At 37.1% G+C, this 23,362-nt stretch overlaps 1 protein-coding gene across 1 annotated transcript in view; it reads right to left on the bottom strand.

The window, feature by feature from the left end:
- arhgap10 (Rho GTPase activating protein 10) overlaps positions 1-23,362 on the bottom strand; it is a 111,450-nt gene that overhangs the window by 6,524 nt on the left and 81,564 nt on the right. Inside the window, exons 19-20 of the mRNA XM_079812007.1 lie at positions 19,069-19,207; positions 8,389-8,548 (exon numbers count right to left, since the gene is read on the bottom strand). Of these exons, the coding sequence (XP_079668133.1) occupies positions 8,389-8,548; positions 19,069-19,207 (299 nt within the window). The remainder of the gene's footprint in view (positions 1-8,388; positions 8,549-19,068; positions 19,208-23,362) is intronic.

Raw genomic sequence — 23,362 nt, 5'->3', positions numbered from 1 at the left:
TAACTCCTTAGAATCAGCATAAATCAGTTAATTGTGAAAATTCAATTTAATCAGTTGAAAAGTATGAAATTGGTTTGGATACAGCTAGTTGTGAAACAAGCGAGATTCAGTTAGTTAAAATATGAGATTGGTTAACATATAATATATTTGATTTATTGATGATAACCTGGTAAACGTGGTTATTGCATATTTAAAACAAGTTTGTTTTATTAATACTATTACATAAATCTTATTTTTAAAACTGTGTATTCCAAATGAATGGTCATTTTATATGCAACTGAAATGCATAAATCTTAAATATAGGCCAAACTATTTCTGAGCATAACTTTTTTAATTGATTAATCAGTACACGTTAAATAAAGTAACATAAAATAAATTAGTAAAAGGATGTTGCTAGTACAGTACATTAACAGAGGCCAGTTGTCAGGTAAAGAGCATAGCTGACCGTATGTCATTGAAAACAAACTAGACACAAGCTGAACACAAACGGTCAGCAGTACCGTTCGAAAGTTTTTGATCAGTAACATTTTTTATGTTTTTAGAAGAAGTCTCTTATGCTCAGCAAGGCTGCATTTGTTTTATCAAAAATACCACAAAAAAAGAAGATAAAAATAATTTCTGTGATGCAAAGCTGAATTTTCAGCATCATTACTCCAGTCTTTAGAGTCACATGATCCTTCAGAAGTCATTATAATATGATGATTTGCTGCTCAAGAAACATTTATGATCATTATCAATGTTGAAAACAGCGTAAAAATTTTTTTCTGGATTTTTTGATAATTAGTTCAAAAGAACAGCATTTATGTTAAATATAATCTTTTGTAATAAACATATTCAGATATCAAGAAGGAAACAAGTTTATGTCTTTTGCTAATTCAAGACATACTGTCTGGCAAACTACCCATGTAGACAAGGAAGTCACATTTTTGTATCCTCGTTCTGACATTGTATGGAAGTCGACAAAGCTGAACAAATACAACAGTTGGATGTTTGGATGCACTTTACATAGACAAGTTTGACTAGAATAATGTTGTTAGTGCATATAACAGGGCCAACTTTTCAAAAAAATCTTTGAGTGACATTTGGTGGGGCCAACCAAAAACTTGTCGCGTACAGCATCATTACCGTACACAGAATTTTTTTTAATGAAAAAGAATATATATATATATATATACACAGACATTACACACACACATCAGTGGTTCACAACAGAAAACCCTCTGCAACAGCATTTGAATGGGGTAGTATTGTTTTTTTTTTTTTTTGCCTATGATAGATAAGTATAGGTTGATAATTAATTATCTCTATTAAGACAAAATGCATCTATATGACGCTTTGTATATACAGTATATCCTATACTGCCCAACAAAACAAAAAGGCAGTAACTGCATTTTTGGTCAAAAATGAGTTATTATCATTTTCATGACATTCAAGGCATCCTTTGTTATGTGACAAAACATCTTATCTCAAATGTGTGTCGTTTTGGAGAAAAAATGGTAGTCGTTTGTACAGTAACTGCAAAAAGCCCTAGTGAAACAAAGCATGAGTACAGTAACATCCATTACTGTTTTCTTGTTATGTTTTACCTAACAAAAAATAACTGTGTCGCTGCGCAGTGAAGTTACTGTTTCCATGGTGAACACACACAGCTGATTTTGCGGCGTCCTCACGGGACGGTTTTAACATTTGCGATTTCACCCTTCTAACTTAACACAAATTTTGTTTGAGATGGCACAAAGCTGGTGGAACGGGCGTTGAAAAGAAAATACCCAGAGAATGGTAAGTAACAGTGACAGATTAAACATTTAGAGGCTAGGCTATCACAATATAAACACCTGTCAGCCGCCAGGGCGGGACTTCCTCTCAGAGGTCCACTCAGATAGTATTATGCTAATTGACAGGCGACGTTTTAAATAGCTGATCCCCTGATCCTCCCTGCTCCTAGCTGTAACTTTATCCTCTGTAACTTCACATCATCGCCGATGCCATGTCATCATTTTATTGTTCATGTCACAAAGTTATAATTCAACCAGCGGTGGAAAAATATTCAATAAAAAATAGAAAAGCACTCAGAGAGCACTAACCTCTGTCAAGGTAGCCTAATAGGTCACTGAGGCAATACAAATTCCAAATGTCTTGTGGAAAATATTGACCTAAAATGGTCAAATTATTTTGGGTTTGGTATATCCATGTTCAGGAAAACAAATGGTTCCAATTATTTCAAATACAGTGTATCTAACACACCCAGAGCCCAAGTTGTGGTAAAATAGTTTTTGGAGAATCTGTAGTTACTGCCTTTTTCCTTGGTATGGTGCCACGTATTTGGTAAGTAATACATAGCAAGAATACGGAACTGCAAAATTATGGTAAAATATCAAATTAAATATGAGGATTTATGTACAAAGAATAAGCTAATATAAAGTAACAAAACAGCCACATGTCCAATAATCTACCTACAACTACTTAGGCTGGATGACAGGATAACTTTAAAGTCATTTTTCTCAGTTCTGCACTCTGCGTAGTTACTGCCTTTTTGCTATGTAGGGCAGTATAGACACACAATTTTAAAGCACTATATAGAACCACTTTAACTTACAAGCTACTTGTAAGTTGAAGTATTTAAGTTACATTCAAGCTACCCTTTTGAAAAAATAGCTACACTACAAGTTACTATCAAAAAGTAGCTAGCAACATTGAAACTACTTTTCTTTTTTCTTTTTCTTTTAACAATGACATTGTTACAAATAACTGAATAATTGTTAATGAAGGTTATATTATGTGGGATTTAAAACAGCATAATGCAATGTAATTATGATTTCAAATTACGTTTGAATTTAATTCATTTAATTGGATTTTCATGAGTATAGGGTGAATTCAGGGTTATTGGGACACTTTTTTCCCAGTCATTTCAATGACAAAAACTGGCAATCAAACTATCCGATACACACAATAATCAAATATAGCCTATATCTCAAACTGGCTGTCAAAGTGCAACATCAGTGCAAGAACAAAATGTATGCAACTTAAATTAAATACTAAACTCAATATTAAACTCACAGCACATGCAGTGATGAAGCGCAGCATTCTGATCATAAACGCTCTTAAGCTGCTCGTGTGAACATTACACTTCGCTTGACTATTTCTTTTAGTTTAGAGTTGTTTCATTTAAAAGGGACATTTCAAGCTTTATATACACATATTTCTCATGTCTGTGAGGCAAGTAGCTGGCTGAGTTTCGGTTTATTTATGAGACGCGCTCTAGTTCATGTGCAATGAAAGTGATCGCTCCCGCGCCTTCGTGTCACGATTATAGTCTGCTATAGCCTATTTGCTTCTTATTTATTAAATCCAGGCAATTGAAACATTGATTAAAATTAAGATACAATTTATACAAAACGAAATTTACTTTAAAGAAAGGCTTTCTACAAACCAAACTTAATGAAGTCTTTGACATATTACGAATCTTTGCACTTTTCATAATAGCCTAGATGAAATTTAAAAATAGCATTATAATATTTAAACATAAATATGACACAAAATACATTGTTTAGTGGCTACAACAAGTACAGATAAATGTTATGTCTGAGCAGGATTTGAGCGAGCATTGTTTTACCGGTGAGCGCGCGGTTCATGAGTGGTGCACGTCTGCATAGAGCGGATTATTGAGCTGAGCGTTACACCGCACCGCTCCGCTCATTACAGGCTCTTTCTCGCCAGAACCCAAAACGGAATGTAGCTTTTGGTCGCACTACACCGTATTTATTTGCAGATTTATCTTGAACCCCCTAACCGAAAGAACATCTCTATAAATAAACTCATCTTCCAGGCATTTAACCGACCGGGTTGACACTTCAGCGTGAGAAATCGGGGGTGTGGCGTGTGAAACCAATCAAATGCATGTGTCTCACGGCCAATGCGTGAGAGTTGGCAGCTCTGTATATGGTCGGTAAGATTTTTTTTTTATGTTATTAAGTCTCTTGTGCACAAAGGCTCCATTTAATTGATACAAAGTACAAAAACAGTAATATTTTTAAATATTGTTAATTTAAAATAACAGTTTTCTATGTTCATATATGTTAAATTTTTTATTTATTCTTGTAATTGCAAATATCATTACGCCAGCCTTCAGTTACATGATCCTTCAAAAATTATTCTAATTGATTTGGTGCTCAAGAAACATTTCTTATAACGATCAATGTTGAAAACAATTATGCTGCTTAATACTTTTGTGGAAAGCAATTCTTAGTAAAAAATAGAAATCGTGAATTTTGATCAATGTAATGCATTCTTGCTAAAAAGTATTTAAGAAATCTTACTGACCCCAAACTTTTAAACGACAATGTACTTCTAATTTTCTTTTCTCTTCATATATATAAAACAGAGCCATACTCTTAATTATATTTGGGTAATACTGGTTTTGAAACTCAAGAGAATGGAGACGAGAAACATGTGTGCTGAAGGTGAGGGGAGGGGAGTGAAGGACGCACAGAAGCAGGGATAGCAGCAGCAGCAGTGGGGCAAATGAGGAGAAGCATAGTCCAGCAGGAGAGACAGAGGAACAGAGAAAGAGAGAGAAAGAGATATACATGTACAGTAAGTATATATATAGAGAGAGAGAGATGCTGTGATTTATGACTCTGCAGTGGGTCTGTGAGTCCTCAGCTGCTGCACATCAGCATGAGACTCCAGCAGCGCTGCAGTGCAGCAAATCCACTCATTAACCTCACACCAGCCACACACACACACACACACACACACACACACACACACACACACACACACACACCTCACACCAGCCGCATGAGTCCCAGCTAACACACCGCACACTGCTCGATACATAACGCTCATGCTCACACATTTCAAATCAAGGTTATGCTCACACACAGCAGATGTCACCAGGGTAACAGGAGTCACTCCAGAAAAAAAGGGGAGGGGGGGAGAAACATTTACACACTCTTAATCGTCAAATTTTGAAGAAAAACTAAATGAAGTGTGTGGGGGGGGGGGGGGGGGGGGGGGGTAAATAAAATCCAATATGGTTGCCCTGGCAACCAGCAGAACCACAGGGAAATGGTTTTAAAATGGTTTCCGAATATGCGTCTACAATTACAAATGAGCCAAACCAAGAAAATCACGCTCATTTTGAGCTATTAAAACCAGCACTTAGCATACAATTACATCTTATGTCTTATTTTCTGATCCTCAAAAATAGTGTCCTACTTGAAAGGGGCAAAAACGGGAACTAAAGACTAAATAAGAACTGAAAAACAAACACTGATCGACTGTGTTTAACAACTTAACCCAAAGTGTTGCTTACTGCTGAAAAATCTGTAAATATAATAAGTACATGCAGCATTGGATATATAGTAGATGACAAAAAACTTTTTCACAATTTAAAATAAAAATATGATTAATTACAACTTAATAATAAAAATGTTTTATGAGTGTATAAACAAATTGATCTAGCGCGTATCTTTTGTGTAACGGATAACATTTTTCTAAATGATGCCAGTTGTGGATACGCTAGATTAAAGAAACATTCTGTGCTGCAACACATTATCTTCAACAAGGCAAGACTAGAATGAATGTTTCATCAATTACACGGTGACCTGTCAATATCCAAAGCTTCATCAAGCGCGATATAGCACAATTCAGCATTTATCTTGACTAGATATATACTACAGCATCACTGTGATCTGTGCTCTACTTCAAGGCCAGGGGCTGAGAGATTTACAGATAAACAGGTGACAACCTCCTGACATATGGACAGGAGTAGCTCTGTAAGCGACAGCGCCTGCTAGAAGGGTAAACAAGGCGAACATCTCTCTGTGTCAATAGTGTTTACGGGGTAGGGCTGTGGCCACCTGTCCCTCGGACAAACAGCAGGCAGGATTTACAGGCGCACAGGGAGCCGCTTCCTCTGATGGCAGAGAGTGGGAAACGGCAGGGAGAGAAGCAGAGGGTTACATAAGACCAGCGCCGTCTGCGCACAGGACCGCAGGCCAAGAAGAGAGAGCAGCATGTGATCAAAGACTAGCTCTAATGTATATGGGAAAAGGGGGAAGGTGAGCACATGAACGGGTAATTAAGATATAAAGGGGGTGCAGGAACGGATGGAGGTTGTGGTTTGGGGAAATGAGAGAACAACATTTTTCCAAATTTGGAGTGGAGTGGTAAAAACAGTGAACAGATGTTTTTTTTTTTGTTGTAGGTGACTCTGCAGAAAGTGGTGGGCCCCTATTAGGATTCAACACATGAGTCCCAAACAAACACAGAGCATCTGAAGAGCTGTGAAAGAGCTGAGAAACCAGAGGCAAAACCTCTGGCAAATAACACTGGCACAGGATAAGACTCTCAGCCCAAGAACTAAATCAAGTTGACAAGCACAGGCTTGAGCTCAGAAACAACAAAATACCAACACAAAAACTCTGGAAGTGAATAAGGCAGAGCTGAAGGGATGGTCAAGTTATGCCTACAATGTATGCAGTAGTTTTCTGCTAAATTCAAATGATTTTAAATAGCTATAAATGTACAATAGATTAAACACATAATAAAGCTGCTTTTTCTGAACAGTGTTATTTTTGTTATTATTTGTATACTATTAAAGTTATTATTATTATTATTTTGAATGGGCTATTATGTTTATATTTTCATTTATATTTATATTTCATTTTAATTTTAATGCAAGCTTAATTTTTTGTCATTATTAGTTTTCTTTTTTTTCTAATATACTATATAATATTACTATATAAGTTTAATTTATTTTTATTTCAGTTTTGGTTTACTGCTTTAGTTTTTATTAATCTCCAGTTTGTAATGTAATGCTTCAACTTAAACTTATTTCAGTTAGTTGCCAAGGAAACATTTATAATTTATAAGTTGATTAGTTTAAAATATTTTATTTTATTATTTGAAAAATGCTACAAAATGTGGAATATTACAAAAATGTTTCAGTAGTAACAATGTACTAATAAATGTAGTAATTTTATATTAGGTAGCAATAATAGCCCTGCTTCTGACTTGCAGTAGACTGTTAGGGCCCTTTCACACCTACCTTGTTTGGTCCGGATTTTCGGACTTTTCAGTTTGGTCCGAATCAAAATTACAGGTGTGAAACCTCCCCCGTACCACGGTCCGGACCAAACAGATGAAATTTGGTAAGACGAAAAGAGGTAGTCTAGGTCCGGATCAAATTGAACAAAGGTTCGGTTCGTTTCTAGTGTGAAAGCATTTTCTGTATGGTTCGTACTTTCAGACCATTTGCAGTTCCTGTTTATGTTTAAATATTATAATGTTATTTTTTAATTTAATCTAGGCTACGTTGATTATGAAAAGTGAAAAGATGCGCAATATGTCAGAAGACAGAAGGTCACAAATGATTTTGAAAGACATTTTGTATGATTTTGCTTAGAAAGCCTTTCTTTAATGTGAATTTCGTTTTGTATAAATTGTATCTTAATTTTAATCAACGTTTAATCAGATAATTGCCTGGATTTAATAAATAAGAAGCAAATAGTCTATAGCAGACAACACGACCGTTTACAAACCAATCAATGTCCAGATGCAGCCCACATAGATGATGACAAGTGGACGCAAGTGTGTCATGTAAAGTTCTTTAGTCCGCTCGCATAATTGCAATGTGAAACCAAACCAAAACTAACCGAATGTATAAAATGTTTCAAAACATGAACTTCGGTTCGGACCTTGGTGCAGACTTTCAGGTGTGAAAACGCCCTTAAACAGCTTAGCACTAACATGCACAGAGATTACATTGACATAATTATTTAAGGTTTGTTTTAGGTTACACTATTTCAGCCATTAGACATTCTACTAACTATAAGTAACTTTAGTTGCAACAACTAATTAAATTGTGACTACTGCATTAGATTGGATTAGTAGAATAAGTTGGCATGTACTTGCAAAGTTACTTATAGTCAGTAGAATGTTTGTTGGGGGAGACCATCAAAATACAGCGTTAGAAGATATTAAGCAGACATATTCTAATGACTGGTAGTTGACATGTAGTTGTAAAGTTACTTATAGTTAGTAGAATGTCTAAAGTGTACTATAGAAATAAAGTGATACCTTACTTTGAAAATATTTAACTTTAAAAGTACAATCTGTCGTTAAGACTTTACACTGCAAAAGCAGCACAGGGGCGGCATTTGAAAATTATAAAAGCAATATAAAATTATTAGAAGCAAAGAGTGGCTTTTCTGAAGAAGCTAAACAATAAGATTTAATTTTAGTTTAAATTTTTTATTATATAATATTAACTCACAAGTCACAACTCTTTAATCATAAAGATATACCTTTTTATACATTCAACACATAAGCAATGCATATTATGACAAACGTTTTGGAGAGAGACGAGTCTTTGCTACATACCCGATGCTCCCTGGCATGGATGTGCTAATGGTGGCATGATGATTCTTGGATTTCTCGGGGGGCGTTCCAGAGGCGTTCGAGGACTGGGAGGAGGACGACTCATTACTGCCCGCTGATGTCTCATCATTACCCAGCACTGGGCTCTCAGAGGACGGAGAGACTGTCAGAGCAAGGGAGCAAGCAGAACGAAATCTATAATAATATACAACATATACTTTGAGAGGGAGAGAGAAAGTTTATGAGATCAATTCAGACTGTTAATGAATACATTATATGAATACTAAAATCCATGGAAATGAGTTTGGTAAGTCTCTCTCTGTGCTCTTGTGTTTGCATTACATCATGATCTAATGAGTAAAATATGCTTGACATTTTTTTTAAAGTAAAAAATTTGTCATTTAACCCTTTCCCAGAAAATCACAGAATTTTCCGTTATTGCTTAGAAAACGCTTCCCTGCCAATTTTCTGGGTTTCCGTGTTTTCACTGTTATACGCTAATGGGCACTATGATACATCTTCTGAAAAAGTACTGAATCTCCTGATCAAAGCACATGCGAAGACGTTACAGAAACAAGCAATATCAAATGTAATCATATGCATATATAAAATAACGCGATCACCAACATTAACCAGCATATAAATCAAAACTGCCTAATGTTACTGAATGAAATGTCAAGCAATAGGACTGTGAAGCTTTGGGGGCTGTTGATGGACTCGATTTACTCCATCTATGTTTTGATTATCGTTCGGAATCCAATCCAGATGTAGTCTTTGACAAAAACGTAATTTTCTCAGCTTTTTGCTCAAAACATAGCTTTTTTTATGAAACATACCCCTATTTAAGTTGATTAAAAAAAGAATGCATGAAGCTGGAGTAAAACAGTTTTTTTGCTTGGTATATTGCATGTTCAGATAGTCATACAACAAAATATTCTGGGGTCCATGACACTTGAAAAACGTGAAAAACGCTGGCGGTGGCAGGCAATAATAATAAAAATTAAAAAAACGCTGGCGGGGAAAGAGTTAAGAGTGTCAAATAAGTTTTTCAAGAAAAAAAACAAAACAAAAAACAGAGTAAAGGACTCAAATGGCACCTTCTTTTAAAATAAATTGAGGTGATATTTTTACTCTTTTCTTATCCTCTCAGTCTTTCTGCTAGCCTGGATGCCAGCCGAACTTAGCCCGCCCACAACATTTTTACTCGGGCAGTTCGGTCTGGACTTGATCCATAGAGAAGTAATTATGCCCGAACAGAAACTGTTCGGACCAATGAAATTGTCAGGGCGGGCTTTAGACGATGATGGACAGATGATCAACATTAACGTAATCATCCACGTCATCAAAGCCGCTTGGGTTGAGTTTGTTCTAATCCTAAACGGAGAACTTGTTCGTATATGCATTCACCTTTACTACTTCTCTCAGAAATGATGATTGTGTTGGTAAGTACTCTGTGTATCCTTAAATTCTTTTTTTTACAACACCGGCAAAGATCGTTTACACTCATCTTTTTCTTCTAACGTTAGGCTACTTATTCCAGCGTGCGTGCAGGTACAGGGTTGCCAAGTTTTTACAACAAAACCCGCCCAATTGCTAACGTTCCTCAAAACTAGCCAAAAACAAGCCCAATAGCTTTCCAGGGGGGTTCTCCGGGAAAAAAGGCATTTGGGGGGTAAAATATGTGTTATTTTGGCAGGGCTGCCTGCTAAAAATAGCATTCCTGGGTCTGTATATCACATAATTCGGGATCGCTTCAACCTGCGGACATGGCAACACAGTGCAGTTGAGTTCTGTTGACATTTGATAACTAACGTTATGCGTCGCTCCGTTGCTCTGATTGGTTGTAGGTCTATCCAATTGAGGTCTTTCCCGGTTCGGTTGAAACACGCCCCATTATCACAGCCCAACGGAGCAGTATCAGACTCATATTCTGACTAGAATTGAGTATGACGACGTCAGGCTATCTTTATGCCATAGGATGCATTAATTGACGTGTTTTATTTTTGAACCTGACAGGTCGTTATTGGTTTTAACACTCTTGTGTAGCCAACCAATGTGACTGCACTGCTGTCACAGTGTTAGAAGTAATAGAAACTGGTAACGCTTTTGTTCTAATAACAAAAAAAGACCCCAAATTCATAAAAAAGCAGAAAGTCATGGAAATCCCTGTTCTGTCCTATATTCTAGTTTTTTTTAAAATTAGGTATATTTGTAATGTTTTTTGTTTGTTTTAGCATAAAAAGCAATGGATTTTGTGTAGTTTTCTACATCAATGCCCCCTTCACATGAGTAACAACATTTTATCATGGTTTTGCCGTTGAGTATAATATAGTTTGCACTGCTCTATCCTTCACAAACAGCCTCTTTTCAAAACCATATTACATTGTGGCACCCCCAAATCTATACTGAAATGTGCCACACACACACTGATAAACTCTGAAAGACAAAATCTGGGATCTTGGAAAAAATCAGTGTCACGCCGTTCAGAAAGACAGACACATCCCTGTGTAACCATTTAAAAGGTCTACCATTTTCAATTTATTTTAACAGTTTAAATGCAGCACCACAACCTAGAGACATTTACAGGTGCATTCTCAAAGGCTGCATTTATTTTATTAAAAAAAAAAAAAACTGTATTATTATGAAATACTATTACCATTAAAATTTTCTATTTTAAAATGTATAAATATGTGATGGCAAAGCTACATTTTCAACATCATTACTCCAGTCTTCAGTGTCACATGATCCTTCAGAAATCATTAAATTATGCTGATTTGCTGCTTAAGAAACATGTATTAGTATTATTAATGTTTAAACAGTTGTGTTGCTAAATATATTTGTGGAAACAGTAAAAAAATTATCTGTATTCTTCAATGAATCGAAAGCTAAAAAACTAAATATTAAAAATATTTTTTTGTAACAATGTAAAAGTATTTTTTTAATCATTTTAATGCACCCTTGCTGAATAAAAGTATTATTCTCTTTTAAAAAAAGTGACCCCAAAACCTTTTGAACAGTAGCATGCGATTAATTTATTCACCAATAAAAGGTCACCAATATAAATTGTAAGTATAGTACCAGTAATAGAAGTATAATAGAGGGTATGCATGTGGTGTAATTTTTTTTCCGCCGGAACACGGAGTCAGTGGCAGAAGAGCTGCTGCGTGACTGGATTTAATAGGGGAAAACATGAGTAAAACAAACAAGTTTCAGTTTAAACTAAAGGTTGGACTCAATATAGTGTTCCTCACAACTTACCAAATATCCGGTGATCCATGGATATTGACATCACCGTTTCCTGACATTTATATATGCCTGATTTCGACGCCAGTGAAATACATGAATCAAATTTGCCTGTGAATGCTTTAAATAAATACAATATACGTAGGTCTAAATCCGGGTCACCACTTACATCACTGTTATATCGTCATATCGACTCCTGCAGCCCTAAAACTTGTATAGTTTTTGTCAGTGTTTATTTAAAAACATCCAATAATACAAAATCTAAGATGTAAAGATGTAAATATTTAATCGATGAGTTGTCAGTACAATATTTAACAATATATAGGTTATGTTTTTACCTCAAATTTAAACATATTGACACAATGATAACTGCAAATCCACATTTTGCTGACTGGAGTCCAGTTTCTAAATGTGTAGAATTATGGACCCTTTTAAGAGCTGCGTGCTCCCTGTTGAACTGTCTTTTTGAGTAAGATGCTACAAACTTGGCACACCTATTTTTGGGCAGGTTCTCCCATTCTTCTTTGCAGGACCTCTCAAGCTCCATCAGGTTGGATGGGGAGCATCGGTGCACAGCCATTTTCAGATCTCTCCAGAGATGTTCAATCGGGTTCAAGTCTGGGCTCTGGCTTGACCACTCAAGGACATTAACAGAGTAGTCCCGTAGGCACTCCTTTATTATCTTGGCTGTGTGCTTAAGGTCGTTGTCCTGTTGGAAGATTAACCTTCGCCCCAGTCTGAGGTCCAGAGCGCTCTGGAGCAGGTTTTCATCAAGGATGTCTCTGTAAATTGCTGCATTCATCTTTCCCTCAATCCTGACTAATCTCCCTGTCCCTCCCGCTGAAAAACATCCCCACAGCATGATGCTGCCACCACCATGCTTCACTGTAGGGGTGGTATTGGCCAGGTGATGAGCGGTGCCTGGTTTCCTCCAGACATGGCGCTTGCCGCCCAGGCCAAAGAGTTCAATCTTTGTATCATCAGACCAGAGCATTTTGTTTCTCATGGTCTGAGAGTCCTACAGGTGCCTTTTGGAAAACTCCAGGTGGGCTGTCATGTGTCGTCTGGCCACTCTACCATACAGGCCTGATTGGTGGAGTGCTGCAGAGATGGTTGTTCTTCTGGAAGGTTCTCCTCTCCCCACAGAGAAACGCTGGAGCTCTGTCAGACTGACCATCAGGTTTTTTGTCACCTTCCTGACTAAGGCCCTTCTCCCCCAATTGCTCAGTTTGGCTGGGGCAGCCAGCTCTAGGAAGAGTCCTGGTGGTTCCAAACCACTGTGCTCATTGGGACCTTCAATGGTGCCGAAATTTTTCCGTACCTTCCCCAGATCGGTGCCTCAATACAATCCTGTATCTAAGGTCTAGAAACAATTCCTTGGACTTCATAGCTTGATTTGTTCTCTGACATGCACTGTTAACAGTGGGACCTTATATAGACATGTGTGTGCCTTTCCTAATCATGTCCAATCAACTGAATTTACTACAGGTGGACTCCAATAAAGTTGTAGAAACATCTCAAGGATGATCAGTGGAAACAGGATGCACTAGGGGTGTAACGGTACACGTATTCGTACCAAACCGTTTCAGTACGAGGCTTTCGGTTCAGTGCACGCATGTACCGAAAGGTTTCCGAATACAATCTTTATCAGTTCACAGTCCGCTTGTTTTAAGAGCGGAACACACTTCAATCCGAGTTCCCACACGAACATATTAAGTATTCAGTCCATTTTATCCCGAAATTCAAACGACAAATGCCGTTTTGACGCTCTTTGTGGCGTGACTGATCACTGATCATTACACAGTTCAAGCGGCCGCGCGCGAAGGCGATTGATCAACTCTTCCTAAAGAATAAACATGAATGAACATCTGAAGGTGTGTTGAGGATACATTACAACTTACTGTCACGTATCATATGTGGTGTAATCGCTCAATCAGTGTTTCAATGGCGGAAAGACCTCAATATAACAGCTTGTAAACAATGTAGCATCACATTTACCTCAGGCAGTCATTCGATGTTCACAGCTGTGAGATGACTATAGAGATGAACTCTTTCGCTAAATATATGGACTATATGGACCATGCCTGAGGTAAATATTCATTATATTCTACTTAACCTGTTAGTGATGTCTTGTTAAATGTACTATGTTTAAACCTGTCATGAAAATGACAGACAGTGTGTTTAAATGATTATATTTCAAAAACGAATTGGTGAAAAAAATATTTTTTTAATTAGATTTTGAAGTTATTGCAAAAACTGCCTTATGTGAAGTTTACATGTTTGTGTACTATGTGTTATTTGAGTGTTGATTATAGGCCTGTCGCGATAGTCAATAAATCAATTAATCGCACGATAAAAAAAAAAATGAGCTCGATAATTTTTCCGGCCGCGATAATTTCGACTTGCATGCTTGTTTGTTTTCCTTGTCTCTCTCTCTCTCACTGACTGCGTGCGTGCCTCGTCCGTTTGGGGAGGTGTTTATACTCGACGCATAGACTATGTGTCGACGTGATGAGACGTCATGCTCGGCCAGATTCGCCTGGAGCTTGTGCATCTTCGGTAGCGGTAGCAAAGTTACAAAATTTGACGTGCTCACTGCCAAGCGAAATGGGGTCTCGCGCACTCAACGCGCACTACTGCCCACTCCGCGTTGACGCCATTTTTTGGCTGCGCGCACCCTCGCGCTCGTGCGGACGTGTCGAGTTTAAACAAGGCTTAAAGCTACACTGAAGTTGGCAGTTTGATAAATGGAAGTTAATTCTTCAGCTTAATCTTTGTGTGCTTCAAGTTCAATCTTTGTGTGCTAAAAAGGCACATAAGTTCCTGTAGAGATAGCAATACATATTCTCCTTTTTTTGCCAAATAAATGAAAAGCATGTCATCAATGTCTTCTCTCTTGCTGTATCAAAATCTCACCTAGCTTTCCTCAGAGATGCTCCCAATAATGTGCATATATGGATAATTAAGCTATCAAATTAAGCTAAATATCATATGCTGAAGTAAATTTCTGGAGAGTTAACGGTTAAAAGAAAAAACAACAACAAGAACCGAACAGAACAGAACCGAAAACCGTGATATGAACCGTGGGTTTTGTGAATAATATGCACCTAAAACACAATCATCCGTTGCAGTTTTTATCCATTTTATTAATTTTTTTGGTATTTATTCAAGTTCATTTTTAGTTAACAGACTGAGAGTCCATTGCTTTTATTGTTTTTGGTTGTTTTGTTCATTTATTTTGGATATTTAAAATGTTTTCCATTTTCAGTGTTAAATAGTCTTTAGAAATAAAAGTGTATTGATCTTTGAAAAGGTGTACCTGCATTATTATGCCATTATCATTATTTTAGATGAAAATGGTCTCAGAACTACAATATTATCGCTTATCGCAATAATTTCTTGGCCAATTTATCGTCCAGCAAAATTTGTTATTGTGACAGGCCTAGTTGATTATTATATCTAAAAATAAATAGCAACTGAATTTAGGCTAATAGTTTGGGCTCTGTTGTTAACCTTTAATATTAATGTGCAAGTAAGGGCTCCCTATATAGTTTACAGCAATATCTTCAATAAACTTTTAATTATAATTTAATTAATTTAAGGACAGACACTTTTTTTCCAGTAAACCACTGTTAAAAAAGAAAAGAAAAAAAAAGCCATTTTGTAAAACTGCTGTACCGAACCCGTACCGAACCGTGACTTCAAAACCGAGGTATGTACCGAAACCGTCAGTTTTGTGTACCGTTACACCCCTAGGATGCACCTGAGCTCAATTTTGAGTGTCATGGCAAAGGCTGTGAATACTTATGTGATGTTTCTTTTTTTTCTTTTTTTTTTACGTGCAAAGATTTCAAACAATCTTCTTTCATGTTGTCTTTATAGGGTATTGTTTGTAGAATTAAGGGAAAAAATAATACATTTAATCCATTTAGGAATAAGGCTGTAACATAAAATGTGGAAAAAGTGAAGCACTGTGAATACTTTCCGGATGCACTGTGTGTGCGCCTCGATCACCCCGTGTATACGGGTTATTTCTGACTTTCTGTTGCTCTTTTTAATGTAATTTTGTTTATTAAGTAACGCTGTGGACTTAGAACATTTGTGACAGACATTTACAGTTTCACGTGGTATAAAGTGCAAGCTGTAAAATGTCAATCGGCCCTGTGAAGTCTCCAGCCAAGCGAGCTATCCCTATTTCCTCCGGACACAATGCGTTACTGTGAATTGCAATCCATTTGCTTCCGTTTTCTGTAGGTTTGGTCAGTTTTTAAAAATATTCTTCTGGGGGCGTATTACAGAAACGTTCTATCTTAGGTCTTAACTTAAGATATGATAAGTAAATTTAGGATTTTTTACAATTTCGTATTACAGAAGCAAATCTTAACTTGATTTAGGATTCTTATCCTATCTTACAAACTCTCATCTTAGGAAATCTTAAACCGCTCCATCGAGTTCGGTAATCAACTGTATGTTACCAAGCAACCAACAATGCGAAAACTGCTTCTGAGGCAAACCTAAAATAAAAATGGAGAAATAACGGTGTATTTTTAAAGTCGGCATGAAACGGAAGTTGAGATCGTCTTTTTCTCCTTATTGTGACGTATATCCGAGTGAAACGGCTTCTGAAATTAGAAAAAATGTAGGGCGAGGCTTGATTTCGTCCTTCGGGAATTGATTGGATCGTTGGAAGTTGGGCGTTGCTAACAAAATGGAGGCAGATTTGAAGTTTGCACTCAGTTGTGGAGAAAAACTCAATCTATCTCTAAAATAAATGTATTTTCTTTCTAAATCTTTTCTACATAATGTTACTGAGCATATTTCCTCACTTTTCGCTGGTTTATGATACAGATTTTACTTATTTTAAGCCTTTTATGGCTTTATTTCTGTAAAGCTTTTTTCTCAGCTCTCCCTTATAAAGGGGGCGCGCCGTAAGCGCGTTCACACGCTGCATTCCTCAGTGCGAGTCGTCACGATAAGCTGTTCGTCCGACTATATTGAGTAATTTTTACATTAAAAAAAAGCTTTTATTTCTCATATATTTCTCTCTTTTTGCCTCAAGTCCTTCTTGAAGAAGGTATTGTGTATACCGAGAAAAATGCACCTAACCACGATCAGTGACAGGTTTCTGAGAGGAGGTGCAGAAACGAGACGGGGCGATAACCCCGCCCTCGCGCCATAGCACATGACCGGGGGAGAAGAGAGGTCGTTTCATGGGGGAGGGAGAGTTAACATATTTGATTAAAGATTATAAAGGTAAATGAATTTTTTAAAAATAATGAAGTGAAAAGATAAATCAGTTATAGTAAACACTACAATATTAATATAAAAATACAAATTGTAAAATTTTATTTCATGCCGCCTTTAATTCCAGTGCGTCAGAAAATGAAATGAAAATGAAAAGGATAAGGCGTTAGTCACTTGAACAATGAACTGGCATAAAGTTGGTTTGACATTATTAACCGTTCGATATGTGCTGTAAACCAACTGTAAAGTGTTCAACTAGGTGTCAGTCACACATTTTACATATTCCGTTTAAATGCTATTGAAGTTAGAAATGTCTAGGTATATGTTGTATATAACTTTAGAGACGGTCCTCAAATTTGCGAATATCGAACATCCAGCGTCAAACCAACTTTATGCCAGTGAACGACCGGTAATGCTCCGTGACGGCTCGTTGGCCGCAAATCATGTCGTGGGAGTCTGTAATTATTTACCAGCATTTTATCAAAGCACAGCACATCGTCTGGGTCCTCCAAAAGTATCTCCACCCTCAAATCATGTCGTGCACTGCTCTTCATCTTATATAATTAATAAATGTAACCCACTCTCGAAAAAGGCTTTTGTACTGTGATTTTTACCGTTGGATTTCAAAAACGTTTGAAGTTAGGACACCAGTGGGTTTGTCCTAAAGTTAAGACAGCTTTTATGATTTTTTGTCGAGTTAGGATGCTTCTGTAATACCCGTTTCCTATCCATAGTTAAGATAAGATTATGCACTTAATAAATGTCATTCTGTAATAGCCTTTGTCCTAAATGCGGTACTAACTGAAATTGCCATGGTTACCAAACAAATAAGATGGGATTCTAAAGTTAAGATGTTTCTGTAATACGCCCCCAGATTTACAGTCAATCTCAAAGCTCTTTCCCATTTTAGCTGAGTTTTTTCGCAACATTCACGCTGAAAACCAACGCTGCCGCTCAGTCTTTCTGCCACTCAGTGGGCGTAACCGCAGCCACTCCGGCCAACGGTGACCATGCGCATACCGTACATAATATACAGTAATATGTATAGTGTTTAGCTACATTTTACATACCCCACACAAAACTAAAAAGTGCATAGAGGTCATTCAACCCTGCAAATGCTTATGTAGAGATTAATAATGATGGTTTGGCCTTTTCATAAAACCGTAATTAATACACACATTTATAGTTTTCCACCTTAGTGTGTTTATTTTGGCAGTGGCCACCTCCCTTTTCTGAAGTAACATCCAAAACCACAAAGGGATCTCTACTAAACAAGTAACCAGTGTTTACTCTCTTGTGTGGGAAAAGTGTGGTTAATCTGAACCTGAAAACTGCAGTGTTTTCGAAACCCAACACTTTCTGGAAAGCCTTGTGACAATATGCTAATTCACTTTGTGAAAAGACCCAATACTAGTTTTAGTATACCTGCACAGCTGTAGTGTGGAAGAACAAGTAAAGACATAAAAACCTCATAATTCTTTAGCTGAAAAGTGAAACTTTAGAAACGATCTGCTTTGCTCTGTACTAAAAATAAAAATTATTTGCTCAAAACCTAGCCTAATCCTGCATTGATCCCAGTCTGAAATAAATCTGTTGGGTGGCATATCAAATCCAAATAGGAAACTGGGAGACACATTTCTAAGCAGTCCAGGGCCACTTAAGCATCAGTTATCCACCTAAATATGGACTGGCAAACTACATCCTGTAGCCCAGAGTGACAATGGGTAATCATCATGTTTCAGTAGAGCATCACGTCTGATTGCTCAGTGTGCAGTAGTCCTACATAGTCATGAACCCTCACTGAGACAAACGGTCAATGTCCACATGGAAATAAACTGCAAACAAACTGCAAAAAAGGCTGATTTTACCACCAGGTTTATCCAACTGAACATTTACCTCTATGGATAGCCGCAAAGTCTCTTTAATATTAAAGAAAAAGTAATATCTTAATAATTGATATATTATGTATCATATCTCTGGGCCCAGGCGGAATCTGCTGAATTTTCCCCCCTCAGTATTTTCTGCGATTTTGGTGCAATATCTATGAGAGTGTGGTTCTGCTCATCTTTCTCTTTCTGTTGATAAAGGCCCTATTTTATGTCATTATGTATTTAATAGCAAATGTATGTGACAACTCTAATTCCTTGTGCTGTTTCCTTGACCTCATTGTGCTTAAACCTGATTAGTCTCTCATACCTGTTTGAATATCCAGCACCTGCGGGTTGTACACAGCCAGCGGGCGATTCTGGCGGCTGAGCCTCTTGGACTGTCTGGTTGGCGCAGAGAGGGGTGTAGTTGCTAAGCATGGAGAGGTGCTCGGAGCATCCCCGAATATCTATAAGAACAAAAAGTTAGTGGGATTTGCTGGCTAGACTGAATGTGTGTGTGTGTGTGTGTGTGTGTGTGTGTGTGTGTGTGTGTGTGTGTGTGTGTGTGTGTGTGTGTGTGTGTGTGTGTGTGTGTGTGTGTGTGTGTGTGTGTGTGTGTGTGTGTGTGTGTGTGTGTGTGTGTGTGTGTGTGTGTGTGTAAAAATCAAAGTACATTTTTTTTTTAGAGTTTGTTTGTTTAGAGCAGACGCCTGCAGAGAAATAACAATGATTATGAATGCAAGTGTGAACGTGTGGTGGAAAAACACGAATAAAGATTCTGGATGTGCTCGAGACCTGTATCTTAATGGAATAGTCAATCCACACTCATGTATTTTAAAACTTGCATGACTTTCTGAATTTTTTTTTTTTTTTTACTGAAAACCAAAACTGAAAATAAAGTTTCAATAACTACATTTTGATTAGAAATCTTTATTGTTCACACATGTTGAAATTCATCTTCAGCCTCACAAAGACATATACATTTGACTTTACAATCCAATACAGCAAACACACAAAATACCTAAGAAACTTGCAAGAATTACTTACCCCATGCATTACAAACACAAGACATAAAATAAATGTATAAACTAATTACACTAAGACCATAAATAAAATGACTAAGTAATATTACTAAATAAATAGCCACCCTTAGTTACATAATGTACATAGACCTAATACTTAAGACTTAGTACATAGATAAAATAATGGCAGATGGTATGATGATATTTCTTTAATATATACATTTTTTCTGTGGGTACCTTATATCGTCTACCTGAAGGAAGTTTCTCAAATTCATGTTGGAGAGGGTGAGTAGAGTCCTGCGTTATTTGTAAAGCTTCCCTCCTGGTCTGATTTCTATACAGTTCCCCCAGCTGCCTCTGAGGGTCCAAGATAATCTTACTGGCTGTATTAATAATCTTTACTTCTAGCCCCCAAATTCCCATACCAGCAAGTGATGTTATATAAAATAATACTTTTCAGCAAACTGGTATAGACCATCCCCAGGATTTAACTCACATTAAAACCGTTTAATTTCCTCAAAATAAACAATCTTTGTATTGCCTTCTTATAGACGTAAAATTAAGACCACAATCTAAAATAATCCCTAAATATTTAAACATGTTGGCCCCCAATTATAACCGTCCGACGTATAGATGGCCATTCCCTAGTACTTCCCCTAGTAGTTTGAACAGTTGGGTAAATGAAATGTTGTTCAGGGTGTTGTGTTCTGAGGAGATAGTAAAGTTCTTTGGCAACAAGCCTTTCGATTTTACAGTCAAACATATTCTACATATTGCTACTACAGTGAGATTTCACTTGCTGTCTGTAATGTGATCCTCTCTGAGGTATAGCTGTGTCTTTGAACCTCACTAGTTTTGAGATGTGGCCACTCCAGTGAGAAGTATCCCCTTTACATGCTGTTCTATGAGAATTTCCACCAAAATGTTCTGGAACTTGAGGTCCATAATGTCTGCAACCGTTTCGCCAGCAGCCTCATGAGTGTGGGGCCAAACACTACACCCTTGTCATTAGAGAAACGCTATTTAAACTAAATCGTTTAGGTCAATGATTTCAACCCTTCAAAACCATTTCAGCAGAAAATTCTTTAATTTTTAATATTTTCAGTTGCCGAACTGTTGGTTTATTTTTTTTATTTGACTTCAGAACACACGGAATACAGGACACAATTTTATGATGCTTTTATGGTCCTTTTTAGAGCTTTTAAGTCATGACACACCAAGCCAATAGTCAGCCATCAGGCGATGTCATTGTCAGGCCATAGTTGAGCATCTGTCGACCTAGTTTTTGTGGCTTTTTCTGCACTATTGGCACTAGTCAGACCCCTGCCGGGTATGTTGAGCATGTTGACTTGCTGGCAGGGCCTGTCGGTGAGAGAGATCATTCTGATTAGCTGTTCAGCTTAACGAACCAGTCCAGTATAAAAACTGAAGTGATGAAAGCACAATAGGTGGCGCTGACCGAGAATAAATTTTTCCTCGTATGCATCTCGTAGGTTTTCCCAATTAAGATATATAAAGTTTGGTACTACACAGAAATCATCATGGAGTGCATGTAATAACTTGACGACTGCGATCTAAAGTGAATTTTTTTAAATGCATTATTTGTAGTATTTTATAATAAACTGAACGCTACACCTGCTTAGCATTTTTCATTCTCTATTGTTATTAAAATACCCTGAGCTGCATGAAAAACACATACAGAACATATAGGCCCGGTTTCACAGACAGGGCTTAGCTAAAGCCAGGATTAGGCCTTAGATCAATTAGGACATTTAAGTAACATTTATAAACATGCTTTAGAAAAAAGCATTACTGGTGTGCATCTTGAGACAAAACAATGGCATTGTCATATTTTAAGATATATCAGTGCAAGTTGCTTTCAGTTAAAACAGCTCAAAAATGCATTTTAGTCTGGGACTAGCTTAATCCTTGTCTGTGAAACCGGGGGTTAGTCGTAATCATATATTTATTTGGCTTCTGTAGAAACGTTTCTCTCAGTAGTTTGTGCGGAACTCACGCTGCACTGTTTACACTATGTCAACAGCGTAAGAGTTTGACACGGGCTAGAAGAAATTGTTGAATAAAGTTATTTTGGGGGTTTTATTGCACACAAAAAGTATTCTCGTCTCTTCATAAAATTAAGGTTGAACCACTGTAGTCACATGGATGATTTTAACGATCTCTTTACTACCTTTCTGGGCCTTAAGAGTGGTAATTAAATAGCAGAGCTCTTGGATTTCATCAAAAATATCTTAAATTATGTTCTGAAGATGAACGAAGGTCTTATGGGTTTGGAACGACATGAGGGTGAGTAATTAATGACAGGATTGTCATTTTTGGGTGAACTAAACCTTTAAAATGGGTAAATAAATAAACTTCACATTTTAGGTGAACTTAAAAAACTGACATGCATTTGAACGAGTGGCAGTCGTTTCCGTTTAGTCACAGGAAACATGTTTTCATAATAGCGTCCGCTTCATTATAGTCACGCAGTGTTTACATATGAACACCAGACGGGCAGTGTGAGTGACAGAGGTTAACAGAAGTGTGGAAGTCTGGACAGGGATGAACAAAGGAATGAGGGAGCTGGTAGAAGGGATAGAAATCTGATACCGTTGTGAAATTCTGCAGACGACAGCAAAGCCTGCTCTCTCTCTTTTTCCATCTCAGTCTTTGCCCATTCCTCTCTCTCTCTCACTCTCAGACTTTCTTCCTCGTCTTTCTCCATCCAGCTCTGCCTCTCTCGTTACCCTCTCACCCCTCTCTCTCTCTCTTTGCCCTTAGTCTACACACTCCCCCCCCCCCCATCTCTTCATTGTCTCTCAACTTTTCGAACTACTCTTTCTATCTCTCTCTACAGATGGACCTGAATGCAAAACACTGTCTGTTGAGTGCATCTGGGGGTATCAGCAGTCTGGAGAGGAGCTAATCAGTCTGCTGCTCTGCAGAGTCATTCCTTCTGAATCTCAACGCTGCCCACTTATTTTAACTTGCCTCAAAACAACATCAAGGTCATACGCAATATCATTTTGTCTAGAAATGCGGTATATCAAACATTAATCTGCTCATATATGGAATTGTGGATGCTGCTTCAAAGTGCTTTTCAGAACACTGACAAATTTTTAGATTTTATACATACACTAAGAACACATACTGAAATGAGTACTAATGTTGTAACGGGTAATAAAACAATCATAATGTTAACAACACCTTGCTTGGATGCATGTATGTCTCTTAAAACTGTGTATATTATATACAAAAAATTCAGAATTGTTGTTCTGTCAACATTTTATTATTCAAATGAAAACGTTCAGTTTAAGGCTTCTGTTTTTTTATAATAATAATAATAATAATAATAATAATAATAATAAAATAATAATTTCAAGGTCAGTTTAAAAAAGGATAATACAAAACAGTGAACATTTTATCTGCAAAAGTGATTAATAGATTCTAGTGTTTATTTTGAATACAGAACTAAAACATGATCACTGGTCACAACATTGCGCATAGTATGAAAGCAATTCATCAGCCTGTTTTAAATGTAGGCTAAATAATTCAGAGATTATGAATAAATCTCACTCTTGCTCTCTTTGTCTCTCA

This window comes from Gobio gobio (assembly GCF_949357685.1).
Source record: "Gobio gobio genome assembly, chromosome: 3".
Classification (NCBI taxonomy): domain Eukaryota; kingdom Metazoa; phylum Chordata; class Actinopteri; order Cypriniformes; family Gobionidae; genus Gobio; species Gobio gobio.
This window is presented reverse-complemented; position numbering and strand designations above follow the sequence as displayed.